The following is a 14,572-nucleotide window of genomic DNA, read 5'->3' as shown; positions in this document are numbered from 1 at the left end:
AGCAGAAAGTATGTGTTAGAGTAAGAACTGTCTTTAAAGTCCAAAACTTCTACATGTGAATGTAGCTGCTTATTTGTCATTGTTGTGCAGCTATGTGTATTTGGCTTCATTACCAGCAGAATTTACAGGAATAGTAGTTTGCCCAGGATCTTAGGAAAGTTTCCTTTTCAGTTCCATTTTTTTTAGCGATAGGGAATGAGGAAGCCTAGTATCTAGTATACTTTTCAGTAGAAATAGAGACACAGAGTGTGCTTTTTGTCTGTTCTGTTCAGAACTACACTTATATCAAAGGGCAATTCTTGTCAGGATCAGAATTTGAAAGACAGCTGCTCTTGTAGCTCTGTTTTCTAGGGCATTAATCTATTTTTACAGGAGCTTCTCCCATTTGACAAATCTGGTGGGGGGGAAGGGTTCCCATGTGGAGAGAGGATCTTTGTCTACTTGATTGAATCTTCAACTCTTGCCACAAGATCATGATACCATGCTATGAGAATATCTGGACATTTTATCCTGCTTATTAGTTAGTCCTTAGATATTCTGTGGTAACCTTCAGAGGTAATGGAGTAAAGTTTTTAATGAACTGTTATTGGAATAGTTAGAACTTATCATTTCAAAGAGATTTACAGCATCTTTACAAGCCTGTAATTTCAAGTAAGACTGCCAACTTGCTCTGGAATAACATTAAAAAATTGCAAATTAAAGAATTTAAGTATGTTTTTTACTAATAATATATTTATTTCACCTCACTAGTTGGTACCCTCTAAATCTCTGCAAATAAATAGTTTGGAAAACTGCTTAAGGGTAAATTTTATTATTCTCCTAAAGCATTGAGGAAATAAGAAATCTGCATTGGTTGGACTCCAAACTGATACGTATTAAAATAATTTTTTATGGTATCATGTATTACTAGTTTTATAACATGGCAATATGGGAATTAACAGAAAAAAAATATTATTGTAATCTGTTTCTCCCTAACATCCCTTTTTGCTGTTTGACAGGCAGTAAGCACAGTACAACAAAAAGTTATTGTTATCCCCGAGGAAGAAAAGAGATCTTTCATGCATAGCTTCATTAAGTCTATGAAGCCAAAAGATAAGGTCATCATTTTTGTGGGCAAAAAGCTTACGTATGTAATCACTTCCCAGTGTCATCTCTGTTTGGGGTTTTTTTCCTAACAGAAATACTGAATAGTTTCTTAGTTCACATAAGAACTATCAAGTGTAATAGCTCTTCTCTACAATGTGCTGCTAGTAGTATTATTTTTATTTATTTATTTCTTCCTTTAAACTGACTGGCAGTTTGTATTTTTTTAAATATCATTAATGCTGGTGGTAAGTCTCAGTTTCACGTAGCTCAAGTGGGATGTTTGGATTCTTGGGGATACATCAGTGTGATGTACTGTTTACTTTCATACACTTCTGGTGCTTGAAAGACCTGATTAATGTGGGGGGTGGTCATTGTATCGTACTTGAACTTTTTGAGTGAAGCACACAAAAAAAATTTAGTATTCCTCTAAAGTATAAGTAAAGGTAAACATTTCTATGTGGAGTAGACTTGCTTTCCTGTTTAATAATAAGTATCGGCTGACCTTGGTAATGTTTTGTCCTTAAGCACACATTTAGCTTTTGCTGTCATGTTACTGTCTTTTTGATTTCAATCTAGATGCTGCACTATTTTGTTTCCTTTTTTTCTTCTATTTTAAGAGCCATTGCTTTATTTCACCCTAGAGCTGATGACTTGGCAAGTGACTTTGGTATCCAAGGAATTCCAGTACAGTCGCTTCATGGCAACAGGGAACAATGTGATCGAGAACAGGCTTTAGATGACTTCAAGAAAGGTGAGTTTGTACTGAAGTACTGGTTTGTTTAGACCAGAATTTTAAAGTTTATTCTGGTCAAAACTTGTCTATTTCTAAGTGTCCTGTCTCGTTAGTACTATAGAAATTAAAATAGCAAAGAGCTCTGAATTTTATATTTTCTTTATTAATTTGACAAAAAAAGACCCAGCAAACAAAGAGATGGCTCTTCAACAAAATTTTGAATGTCTGCGAGTTTAATAATTTAAGGCTTATTTTACTTTTGACATTTCTGGAAAAATTGTTATTGTATGTCTACAGAATGGTAAACTTAAATGTCAGATGATGATGCTTTCAGTGAAACAGTCCTGCTCCAGATTATGCTAGTAGGGTTGTGTGAACACAATTCAGGGTTATGTGAACACATGCTAATAAAAGACTCATGCTGTGACAAGAGTGTCAGCTGAGAATATAGTTGTTGAAGTTTTTGTTCTTTGGACAGACTCTTTATATCAACCAGGCATACTTCTTACTTTTCCTGCACTCTGCTGTTCTGCTTGTGAAATGCAAATAATAGTAAAATGACATTTTGGGTGCTTACTTACCAGCTTGTTTTTGGAACTAACTCAGTGTGACATTCAACAAGCATATTTTTACTTTGTGTTAAGAATATTAAGTGCATTATGAGCTAGAAAACCAATAGACTGGAAAATGTTTTCTGTTTGTTCCATAAACTCCAGTTCTCTTCCTGTCATACTTACTGTAGGCAAAGTTCGAATATTGGTGGCTACTGATTTGGCATCCCGTGGCCTCGATGTGCACGATATTACTCATGTTTTCAACTTCGATTTCCCTCGCAACATTGAAGAATATGTTCACAGAGTAGGTCGTACTGGAAGAGCAGGGTAAGTGTTTAGCAGAAAATAGTCATGTGTTATTAGTGTTTGTTATGTTTTGTGCACAGCGTGTTTTTCTTGCCAAATTCTAGAGGCTACAGGTGATGTGGGGTGGGGCAGTCAAGACTTCAGTCTTTCAAAGTATGTTCCAGAAACACACTGCTTTATGTTTTTAAATGAATTCACTGTTAAATTGAAGGCAAGCAAGTTTTACACTTTTCTGTTATTGAATCAAGGGTGTTTGAAAGCTGGCATAAATATGAGGAAGAATTAGAAAAACAATTTGCATTGATATTCTGGAATGTTACTTCCTTGTTTATCTCTTCATGAGCTGCTGATTTATTTAGTTTCTAGACAGCACATTGCAAAGAAGCATCTGTAGGTTCAAAGTCTGCAGCCGATCATGGTGGTGTAATTTAGTGGTAGTTCTTTTGGATGCTGCTTTCCCAGGCTAGTACAAGTGTGATTTTTCTCATTTAATCATGATGTGAATGTGTCTCTTCATACTTAAATATGTTGCTATTATGCTATGTTTATTAGCTAAAAATCTAAATTAGTTTTGCATTTGCTCAATTTTAGGTGAATTGCTGTATTCTGATTTTTATGAGAAGTTGCTCTCTGTCATGTGCAGGGTTACTTCTCAAGCCACTTTTATTCTATCAGCTCAGTAATATTGCCTGTAGTACTGTTCATTACTGCCTAGGTCAGTAGTAAAAGCCTGGCCAGAGTTTGGAGGATCAGCAGTTGTTTCCTTCCTCTTATAGGCGCTCTGGGGAGGCAGTAACACTTGTCACCAGCAATGATTGGAGGTTTGCGTCCGAGCTGATTGACATTCTGGAAAGAGCAAACCAAGTAAGCATACATTACTCTGTAAGATTTATATTGGTTCTGGGTTAGCACCTGAAGCATGTCATGAAGGTCCAAGACTATTTAGACCCTTCTTGGTGAGTGTTTGTGGTGTCTCAAGGAAAGAAAATATTTTAGTCTGTCTTGTCCTAGATAGCCTTAGCTGTATTTTACCTTACAGGTGAGTCCCAGGAAGGAACTGTGAACTTTAACCAAAGCCTTCTATGTCTAAAGAAAAAATAACTAGCATACACATTGAGGTCTGCAGAGAAATAATAGGGTTTCTTTTATTTAATAAAAATTTATTCCGTTTGTATTTCACTTTTGGATGCATGTACCAATTTCTTGTTTAATGGTCTAAATATTAACAGCACTTGTATCAGAAGAAGCTCAACTATCTGAGAGTTGTAATGCCTGCATGTACTTTTCCAAGCTTTATTACTGATGCTTGTAAATAGTATGGGAAGTGGAACTGGAATGTGATCTCTTTCTTTAAAGAAGCATATTTTTTCTAGATATCGTATCTGAGAAAACAGATAATTGTGTTACTGTTTTTTGCTGTAACAAAGAACAACATTCTGCCTGACTTATAGTAAACCCCCAGCTCAAGTCCTGACTTGAGCTGAAATTTTGTTTGGGTTACAGTGTTTGTTTGGTTTTTTGGATGGGAGTTTAAGTACACACTAAATGGATTTTATCTAGAATCTGTGGTTTTTACTATAGACACTTACTCAGACTTTAAACCTTGGGTTAGAACTTCACCTCAATCCTCTGTTTTACAACTCTTCTTTGAAAGATACTGTGTTGCTTTATTGCAAGCCTAGTAAGATGCTTTTGAGGGTGGAAAAGGAAAAAAAAAAAGGTGTAGAAGAGTAGTCACCTAATAATTCCTTTAAGTAGCAGATTTGGGGTTTTTGGTTGGGATGGGGTTTTTTTGCTTTGTTTTTATTCAGAAAATGCAAGAGGTGAAACCAGAAATGATACTGTGAAGCTACTTTAGAGGTGCCTTGAGTTTTTATTCTGAGTTGGCAATTACCTTTCAAGTCTTGTCTCCAGCTGCAGACTGCAAAGTTCCCAAACTGGTTGTGGTTATTTGTAATGTGCTATAGTTCAACTGGGAACAAGTCTCTGAGTTCAGAGGAGAAAAGAGGAACTCTGAATCCTTGCTTTCAGAAGTTACTATTAGTCATAACATTATTCTCAAACTTAGTTATGTCTGATAGAAAGGAAGTATCCTTACAGACAAAGTGTTGGGGTTTTTTCTCATGACAAATGAAAATACCATTGTTTCAGTCTTAAAGCATTATGTAAGAGAGACCTGAAGGCTCAGAATACTTTTGATTTCAAAACAAGTTAGTTGCTTTTGTTAGCAAAATGTTCTCTGTGATACCAAATCTATAGATATATAAAGAAAAACAAGTACAACAAAAAGGTGTCTATTTCATGCTGAAAGAATCTTTTCTATATAAATGCTTATTAACAAGCATGGACAGATTTAGTGGAAAAAACAGTAATCTCTGTGATACCAAGAAAAGCATTCCATATAAATTATGGCATCTTTATCCTTTTCTCACTTGGATGACCCTACCCTAGCTTGTATGTTCAGCAGATGCATTGTTCATTAATTGTTCATGAAAAATTTCAGCAAGCCACTAGATGCTGGATATTACCTCCCTGAGATTTTTATGTTTCTATATCCTCACTTCTTCCCACTCTTGACTTGTGCTTGCTCAAAAGCCACTCTTGCAAGAAATTGTTGCGATTTTAGTTTGGAATAAATTATGCTTCAAGCTCTAGGGTAAGATTTTATACTGAGGAAGAGAATCATCCCATGTTTCAACTGAAAAATAACTTTGTCTCATTACTCCTGTCTCCACTGATAAGCCTGTTGTGCCTTTCAGCTAGTGATACATTAACTTTACTTTTAAATAATGTTTGAAACTTAGGCAGAATGGACTCTTCCAGAGTTGACATATTTTGCCAGGGTAGTTGTTCACCAGTAAGAGCAATTCAGCATGTAAAACATATACTAGTGAGCTGTCCCTCATGCCAGCTCAAGAAAAAGTTGCTGATAGCAACTAGCAAGTATTGCTCAATTATAAAGCCGACCAAAAGAAATGGAAACTAAAGGAATATGACTTCCTGCTCCACCAGACCTTTTGTCCTGGCTGCATTCTCCACCTGTTCAAGCATTGCCAAGCCCAGGCACATTTAGGGAGACTTTAAGGTATTTACATTTGTTTGTACTCTGCTGTTTGCACTGTATTTGTGCCACTGGCAGACACAAATGACAGAGACGGGGCAATCATATTAATAGCACGTTCACACAGTGCCCTTTGCTCTGATCAGGAAACTGGTTCTGGAGGGGTGACTTCCACTGACAGCCATGTGCCATTGCAGATTGCTGAAGTGGGCTGGCTTTGATAGATCAGTGATCCTAGACCTCTTGACAGTACAGTTGCACACTGTGCTTTTTGCAGTAAACATTGCATTAATGTAAGCTTTTTGCCCAACCTGGTTTAAGAAGTCTTGTTGGATATTGCCTTTGTTTTCTGAGCAAAAGAATGATATCAGGGTTTTTTTTCCATCACTGTCACTCAACTAATAAATCTGTCTGTAATTCTTCACATCTGGCCTCAGTCGTTAAGAACTCTGAGGTGAGAGTGTTTTGATGATACTATTCACCTTTTCCACATAATTACAAAAAAGCCAAAAACCCCTGTGGATCTTGGTAAGGTGCTCTTACGACCTCCCAGTGGTGGGAGATCTGACCATTTTCTCCTGCCCCTCTTTCCTTGTCTTTTAGCTTTGTTCTAAGCACCTGAGAACCATTCCTATGACAACACTTATCTTTAAGTCACAAAGTTTCTCTTCAGAGGCTCCTAAAACTTCCATAAGGAATTTAATACAAATCAACATTCAGTAGATGTATATAATAAAATATCACCTGTAAGTGGCACTGGATGTTTTTACCAGCTGTTCCTTATAACTAAAAGATACATTATAGTTCAAACAGAAATGTTAGAATTACCTGGTTATATGTTGCCATCAGATATGGTGATACAAGCATAGATAAATTATTGAAAATCCAGAGACACTATGATGATTATTTTTCAGTATATTTCAGTACAATCTTTTGTAAAAAGATTTCTCTCTGCATTTTTATGGAAAAGATTCTGCAAAGTGACAGGAGCCTGATAAATAATGAAATCAAGTTTGGGAACAAACAAATCAGTAGCATTTTCATAAAGCAGTCTGAAAGCTTAGATTTATTTAAAATTCACTTTGGTTTTTTGCCTACTTTTTTAATAGGTAGTTCCTGATGAGCTTATTGCAATGGCAGAAAGATACAAACAATCACAAATGAGAAAAGAAATTGAAAAGGATATACCAAGACCTTGGAGAAAGCCTTCAAAATAAGTGTAGTCCCTTGAAGCTACTGAAACAGAGAAAGTGATTTTAATTGGTGTTAGCTTCCACGGGCTTGAATTTATTAGTTTCATTTTGTGTTTGATTGTTTTCTGTACCTGTCTTATTTAAACAAACTTCTCAAAAGCATCTTAGAAAACTGGGTTAACTTTATATAGGAATAAATCTGGTTTTGCACTTGAACACTATTTTCACATAATATTTTTTTCTTGTGTGATGTATGAAACATCTAAAGACATTGTCTACTGGTTAAAAACAAATATTGTGTCTTTGTTGGTTGGTTTGGGTTTTTTTTTTAGTTAAATGCAGTATTACTTTAAAAGAATGTAAAAGATAATTTTTCCTTTTATATTCAGAGAACCAGATTTTTCATTGTAAGCAATGTTTGTCAATGTAGTTTCAAAATACTGTACCTTTGCCTTGATATGCTGCTGGCATGCAGGGAGATTTCTCAGGATAATGAAAACTGCTCTGTTTGCTGTTCCTTGTGTTTGCTGAAGCAAGTTTTCTTTATTCTTACTTTAAAACTTAGCATTGGTAGTCATTTTTGCTAAGACTTGTGTCTCAGGATTTTTTGAGAGAGGTCTGCATTTTCTTGTAATGGAAGAGAGCATGACAGGAAGTACTTGTTTGTGGCTAACTGGGGAAGAAGACCTGCTTTTGCTTTTTGTGGATGTAATATTCTAGCTTAAGGAATGAAAGCAGAATTTACTAAAGCAATGTTAACAAAGTCATGGAAGAAAAGAATGCATTTGAAGGTCAGCTTTTATTTCTTCCAGATAAAGTTGATTCACACTTTACATTTGGATGTCAGGTTCTGTCACACCAGTCTCCCAGTGATAATGGGGCATGTTTTCTACTCTTTGAAATTTTTATGGGAAGGAGTTATTCCTTCATTTGATGCTTGGTCTGAACTTGTGTTTATATTTATGTCATACGATTAAATAAAAACTAATAAACAAAATACAGTAAAATTAAAATAGTTTACTAAAACTACTCTCTAAATATTCTTTTCTCTTAATTTGCTCATGATTGAGGTAAATCTGGGCATTATTCAAGCCAGTAGGTTATTTTGCCTTCAAAAAGTAGGCTAAAAATATGGACTTTCCATGGCTTCTATAAGTAGAAGCAAAAGATGTATTTATCTGCAGCACAGCAGTTCTCAAATGCTGTGTACTTCTCACCTGCACAATTTTAGTAATAGGAATTATTATCTTTTTTTTTTTTTCCTAATACACATTTCTTCAATATGAGAAAAATGGATATTAATTTCAATTTCAGGAGTGTCCAGTTCATGCTGCATTTTGGTTTTGAAAACCTTTTATATCAAGAGTCTTCCTCTTTGATACAGGCTGAAAGATGCATTTCTTTCTACATGATTCATCATACAAATAAATGCTCATTGGCAGAAAACCACCTACTCTGTTGCAGCTTATTAGGTAACGATTGTTTCCCATCCAAAGCCCAATGAAAAGACTGATTTCTAAAGTAATTCTGAAGACTCAAAAAGGATAAGTTACTTCAGGATAAGTTACTTCATATTACTCAGGTAAAATATACTCTCTGGTAACTGTTGCTGGTGATTGTCTTCTGTAAAAGATCTTCATATCCACCCAGGTAATCTGGAGAAGTTGTTCTGGTTAATGTTGAAGTAACTCCAGTGACTTTTTTTGTTTTTCTTTTGAAAGTAGGAGTGTATTTTGGATATTCTGCAGTGGGTCTTAATTTTAAATAAAATTGTCAGTTTTTCCTTTATGAAGTCATTGATGCCTTTGTGTTTGGAAACATAGAAATTACATGTGGGAAATGAACTATTGCAAATTCTTCTCTATGTTCTTAGTATACCTTGAAGATATTTTGCAGGTGACATCCACATTTGGATAGGCAAGGTAAATATTACTTAAAACATTTCTGTTAAGGGTTATGGCTAAGCAGTGTGACTGAAGTATAGATGTTTCGCTTAGTGGTCTTCATTTTATTTTCTTTTGGGGTTTTTGGGTTTTGTAGAACAGACTACTGAAGAGTCATTTATAATGCAGTTTTTTTGTTTCAAAGATGTAAAGTCAACATGATTAGATATCTATTGTGAACAATGTTCTTAATAATTCTCATGAAATACTGGGAATCCATTGTTCAATTCATAGCTTATTTTTCTTGAAAGGAAATGATGTCTTGCCTTATCTTCTAGGCTGAGCAAGTTGTATTGGGGAATAAAAAAGTGAGTCAGCTGAGACTTTTGGAGACAACCCACAAAAAATCCCAGACATTGCTGAAAGGAATGATCCAGGTTTCCCAAGTGCCAGTCTGTATCATTTGGCCACGTGACACAGGAGTGGAGAAAAGCAGTTTTGACATGATAGGAACAGAATTTTTCCAATTCTTTTGGATGTTTCATTTTAAGTCGCTCTAGAAGAAACTTCAGCAGCTTAAGACAACCTTTCCTGTTAAAAAAAAAAAAAAATATATATATATATATTAGGTACCTTCTCCATAGTTCTAAATATGTAGATCAGATACTGAAACAAAATTATGCATTAATTATCTTGTTGCTTTCTTGATTCAGTACAAGATGTAATTGGCAAACCAACTTCTTGGTTTACTTGTTAAGGAGGTTCTGTACCTCATGTGGGTTTTGTTCTTCCTTGTTGAAGAAATTTGGAAGACAGTTCTCATGGAAGTGAAAAATCACTTATTCATCTTGATCTCATTCAGCAGTTTTCTCACCATCAGTTTAGAAATTGCCTTGATACGAAGGGCAATTTTGCTCAGAAAGTGGAGTCAGTCACTTTTTAAAGCTTTTTTTTTTAAAACAGGACTGAATTTGAGAAAGATAATTGAACAAGTCACATCCTTTTGCATTCTAAGGCAAGTCTGGAGTCTAAACCAGCAAAGTGATTGTTTCCACCTTTCATGCAGTGTTGTATCTTGTTTCCTATTATGAGTAATTACTGTTAGATCAAATTCTTAAGTGGTAAACTGAAACAGTGTTAGTGCTAGCCCAGCTCACACAGGCCTAAAGTGAAATAATCCTGTGAAATACCAACCTACAGCACTTTGGTCCATCGGATTCACAGCAGGTCTTAGAGTTACCATGATTGTTTATCATCTCCTTTTCAATATGTGAGAAGGAGAGTCGCCAGGTGTTCCCTGAAGTCAAGCACAAGACTGGTTACACAGCACTAAGCATCAGCTTTCATAGCTAGGAAAAAAAAACCCTCCAGTTTTGTAATTGACTTAAATACCCACAATTTTTTGCACCCACTAAAAAAAACCCCACATCATTCAGTGAGTGTAGTTTCTCCTTAACTCCCCAGCTGCTTCACAAAGACAATTAGAATGTAATTAATATAGGACATAATTGTTTGGATGCTTTAAATTCCTCAGGATGTTTGGATTTACTTTAAAATTAGGCCTAGTTCTGAATGTCCCTGGATTTGCTGAACATGATTTAGAGAACTGCATTATTCATGGAAATCTACAGCCTTTTAAATTCTGTTCTCTTACTGTTTTCTGGGTTTTCTTTGTGCAAGTAATAGGTTTGTGAGTTTGTCTCATGTAAGATGACTGTTCTAAAGCATTTCTTTTTGTTCTTCTGCTCATGCTTCTGAAAATAATGGCTCAATGCCCTGTTTCTAATACCGGCAATCACTTTTGTCTTCTTTTCATGAATTACACTGTTTCCCTTGCCTGTTTGGCTCAGTTACTCTTTGCATTTAATTTGCACAGGAAGAAATTGCAAAATAAATCAGTACTTCTGTACTGGCCTTTGATAACATGGGCATGCTAATTAAAATGGTAGCAGAATGCTTGAAGTCTTGTTGCTGAAATGATCAGTTACCATAATGCACTGACAAGTCAGAATGATTCTGCAAACTAAAGGAGGCTCAATGCGGCAGTGGTCTGGAGGAAAAAATGTTGTAGCCATACCAGAGTTCAGTGAGAAATAATGTATCTTGATAGAAAACAGTTTGCTTCCTGCAGAAGTGTCTGATTTGTGGATGCAGTCTCGTGTACAGGGAAGTTCCCTGCATTTTTAGCAACTTTCTTCTAATTTCCTTACAAGAGAGTGCATGCTGCTCTTAAGCACAGTGCTAGCACCAGGGAAAGCTCATATCTATGTGTCTGGCTGGAGTGGATTTAATGTAATGCTCTTAGTAATGGTTAGTGTACAGCCTGGTATTTACATTTCAGTTACAGGACAAGCAGTACCACAAATCTGATGCTTTAAAGAGGGATTTCAGTTGTCTGAGCTGGATATATCCAGGATGAGGTGTCTGGAAGACAGAATACTGAACATGATCTGGATACCCTTTCTATAGCACTTGTAAGTGATCAAGTTGTAGAGAAGATACTTCATAACTTATTATTTGTCCACATTTGAAGTACCTCTTAGAACTTTTTCTCTTTTGTTTTGCTTGGCTACTAAATAAATTGATCTAAATCTGAAATCCCTCCTCTTTTTAGTTCCCAGCCACTGTTCAATTTTGAGGCCATCCTGTGTGCTGGGGGGCCAGCTCTTCTGAGCCTCCAAAGTCAAGATGATGTCCACCGATATTTCTGATGGAGGATTTTTGATCTGAAGAGTTATTGCAGGGCTTCCAGCCTTTTTTCTTGCCACTGTGACTTCCACATCTAGTAACAAAGAAAGTGATATTTCATGATAGATAGATTAGTTGATTAAAACTTTTTTGTGAAGAATGTTACAGTTTTTACTAAAGAGTTCATAAGCAATCAAAAGAAATACCTGGGTACAGTCAGTGGTTCTTTATCCTACAGGATGTTGAAACATTGAGAAGGTCTATTGAAGAGTTCTATGAAACAGGGAACACTACTGTGTTTACTTGATTTACTGTCTAAGAATTAAAAATATAATAATGTTTTTCGTAACTACTTCCCTGTTGAAAACACACAGTGAAGAGATCTGGCCACAATGTTTCTGAAGGTTTTGGGAAAAAAATAACCCTAACTGGGGTTATTTTAATATAATTATATTGTGTGTATATATATATATATCATGTATTTTAAATAATTATAAAAGTAACTGGGATGCAGTTTCTGTACTGATCAATAAAAAATATTAGGTACTGTATAAAAGAAAATACAGGTGCTGTATAAAAGAAAGCTCTTCAGCAAATGGCTCTTTGTATACTCCAGATAGATGTAAGATGTATAGGTCATGTAGGAAATAGCAAGCATGCAACAGAACCCTTAGTATTTATTATTTTCATGCAGAAAATATGCATAGTGGAGTTAATAATGTAACAAGTTACCTATGTGTATTTGTGATTCTTAACACAAGAGCCAGCTTGAGATACTGGGGAGAGGAGGGGTTACAGCTCTGTTGGCACAAGGAGACAGAGGACTGGCAGGAAAATCTTCTTAACACTGGGGCAACATATATGCACAATGTAACTGGGTTTTTACCTCTTCCTGATGAAGCTTATTCTCTCAGTACTAACCTTTAATGTTTTTAACTTCCTGTTTAATAATCTCTCTTAGTGCTTGAAGCATTTTAAAGGCTGATAATGTTCCATCTTCCTCTAGGAACTTCAACCAACTCTTTTCTTTTGGAATCCTTTTGAATGATACATAATAATAGGCTCCAGTATCATCAGACTCATCCAGCTGAATCCTTGGAACAGGCATTACAAGCATGATGTCAAACTCATTTGGTTCAGATATCTGCAAATATAAGTATACAACAATTAATGTGCAACTTAGGTTTTATTGTCCTGAGATTTTTATACCAGTTGTGGTTTCATCTACCTTGGTGTCTGATGTGAAATATGAGCTTATTTCTGTGGTATTGCAAGATTACTGTGCATTGGGGTGGAAAATAGCAATCTGCAGCTCACTTCCCAGCTCTCCAACTTATTAATTTTTTAAGATAGTTTTAAGATTCTTGAGCTGCTCTGAATAATTAATGCATAAATATGCTAAGACATCCTCTTGCACTTAGGATGTCAGGAAAAAAATGAACTTCGAGGTCTGAAGCTAGTTTTAGGTAGAAAAAAAAAGTGTCCCCATTTGACTTAGTTTCAGTCTACTGGAACAAGGAAGAAAGGTACTGGTTAATCACAGAAGGTGAAGGTGTTGGAATGGACCTTAGAGCTACAGCTAGTCCTGACTCCCCCTGCCCTGGGCAGGGATACCTTCCACTCGACCAGGTTGCTCAAGGACTTATCCAACCTGGCCTTCAACACTGCCGGGTTTGGAGCATCCAAAGTCATCTCCTCAGACACTCTATACCACTGTCCCACCACCCTCGCAGTAAAAAAATTATTTCTAATATCTAATCTAAATTTTTCTTCTTTCAACTTGTATCTGTAACTCCTGCTTTTTGAAAAAGCTATGAACTAAAACCTGTCCCAGGGCTTCTCGTGCAGTGCTATACCTGACAGATCGTGTTGTTACACCAGGCTCACCTGCATGCTGTGCGAGGGCAGGGCTTGCTGCAGCCTGAACGCGTCCCGTTCAGGTAGCATCTCTGACTCAATGCACGTAACACCATTCAGCAGGCTACCGATCATTTTGTAATGCATTATGGTTATTTCACAGAGACATCCTTAGAGATGCAGTTATATCCATAGAGCCATGACTCGGCGGGAAAAGTGGCTCTGCGCGGCCGGCCCGTGTTCCCGCCCGCCACCTGCCGCCGCCGCCCGGCGGGAGAGCGCTGCCCCCACCCCGGTACCCACCTTGACACGCTCGTAGTAGCTGCCGGCGCTCTGCCGCTCGATGGAGCTGAAGCAGCTGTCCTTACCGCGGATGGTCTGGACCAGGTGCGAGACCACCGTGTTTACCAATGTCGAAGCCTCGGACACGTCTTGGCGGGGCAGGCTGAGCCGCGACAGCACCTCCCGGAGCCGCAAAGCGTCCGCCGCCGGCGGGGGGCGACGGGCGGCGGCAGCGACCGCCCCGTCGGGCACCGCCGCGACGCTCCGCGGGGCCGCGGGGGCTCTGGCGGCCGGCGCCCTGCTCCGCGGGGCGGGGAGCGCCTCTGCGCCGCCCGCCGCCCTGCCCGCTGGCAGCTCCTGGGCAGCGGGGGCTCGCCGCGCCGAGCGGCCGCCCCGGGCAGGGGCTGCGTCTGTCCGCGGGGGCCGGGGGGTCGCGATGGCGCTCGAGCCTTCACCCGCGACGCGGCCCCGCGAGGGGCTTCGGGCTGCGCCCTTCGCGCCGCGGCTCCGCGGAGCTGCGGGACGCGTCCCCCGCCTGGCCCGCGCCCCTCTGCCACCTGCGGTGTTCATGGCCGCTGCTCCCTCTCCGCACCAGCAACACGGCGAGAGCGACTCCGCGAGCACCGGGGTTCCCGCCTCTGGCTTCGGGCGAGTTCCTCTTCCAGGAAGCGCGACTCCCCTAAGAAACGAAACCCGGCGAGCGGGGCGGAGGCGAGATGCTGCCCGGCGCGCCAACCTCAGCCCGGGCACAGGATAGCTACGGCCAGCAACAACCAAGCTGCGGCCTCCCTCCAATCCGAGAGGAACGTTTTCCCGCTTCTGGGCGACCCCGCCCGCCCGCGGGGCGAGGACACGTGAGCCCCGGCACCTCCCGCCTTTTCCAGCCGCACGGGACGCCAGGACGGGCGGCCGCGCGGAGGTGCTCGGCC

At 38.8% G+C, this 14,572-nt stretch overlaps 2 protein-coding genes across 2 annotated transcripts in view; one reads left to right on the top strand and one right to left on the bottom strand.

The window, feature by feature from the left end:
- DDX43 (DEAD-box helicase 43) overlaps positions 1–7,946 on the top strand; it is a 22,080-nt gene extending 14,134 nt beyond the window's left edge. Inside the window, exons 12-16 of the mRNA XM_059842613.1 lie at positions 999–1,126; positions 1,728–1,837; positions 2,562–2,700; positions 3,456–3,543; positions 6,850–7,946. Coding sequence (XP_059698596.1) covers positions 999–1,126; positions 1,728–1,837; positions 2,562–2,700; positions 3,456–3,543; positions 6,850–6,957 — 573 coding nt within the window. The 3' untranslated portion in view covers positions 6,958–7,946. The remainder of the gene's footprint in view (positions 1–998; positions 1,127–1,727; positions 1,838–2,561; positions 2,701–3,455; positions 3,544–6,849) is intronic.
- CGAS (cyclic GMP-AMP synthase) lies at positions 7,714–14,572 on the bottom strand. Its single transcript, XM_059842612.1, has 5 exons — positions 13,665–14,572; positions 12,426–12,648; positions 11,353–11,598; positions 10,011–10,113; positions 7,714–9,407 (listed from the first exon to the last, which is right to left on the bottom strand). The coding sequence occupies exons 1-5, from the start codon at positions 14,211–14,213 to the stop codon at positions 9,065–9,067; spliced, it is 1,464 nt and encodes a 487-aa protein (XP_059698595.1). The 5' UTR covers positions 14,214–14,572; the 3' UTR covers positions 7,714–9,064.

This window comes from Haemorhous mexicanus, chromosome 3 (genome assembly GCF_027477595.1).
Source record: "Haemorhous mexicanus isolate bHaeMex1 chromosome 3, bHaeMex1.pri, whole genome shotgun sequence".
Classification (NCBI taxonomy): Eukaryota; Metazoa; Chordata; class Aves; order Passeriformes; family Fringillidae; genus Haemorhous; species Haemorhous mexicanus.
Note: the sequence above shows the minus strand (reverse complement) of the source record. Positions and strands in the feature narration are given on the sequence as shown.

Bases quoted from the DNA above. Each gene is read 5' to 3' on its own strand.
- CGAS (XM_059842612.1), bottom strand. From the start codon at position 14,213: ATGAACACCGCAGGTGGCAGAGGGGCGCGGGCCAGGCGGGGGACGCGT. The intron at 12,649-13,664 runs GTGGGTACCGGG...TTATATTTGCAG, and splicing joins GCTACTACGAGCGTGTCAAG to ATATCTGAACCAAATGAGTT. The intron at 11,599-12,425 runs GTTAGTACTGAG...CTTTGTTACTAG, and splicing joins GGAAGTTAAAAACATTAAAG to ATGTGGAAGTCACAGTGGCA.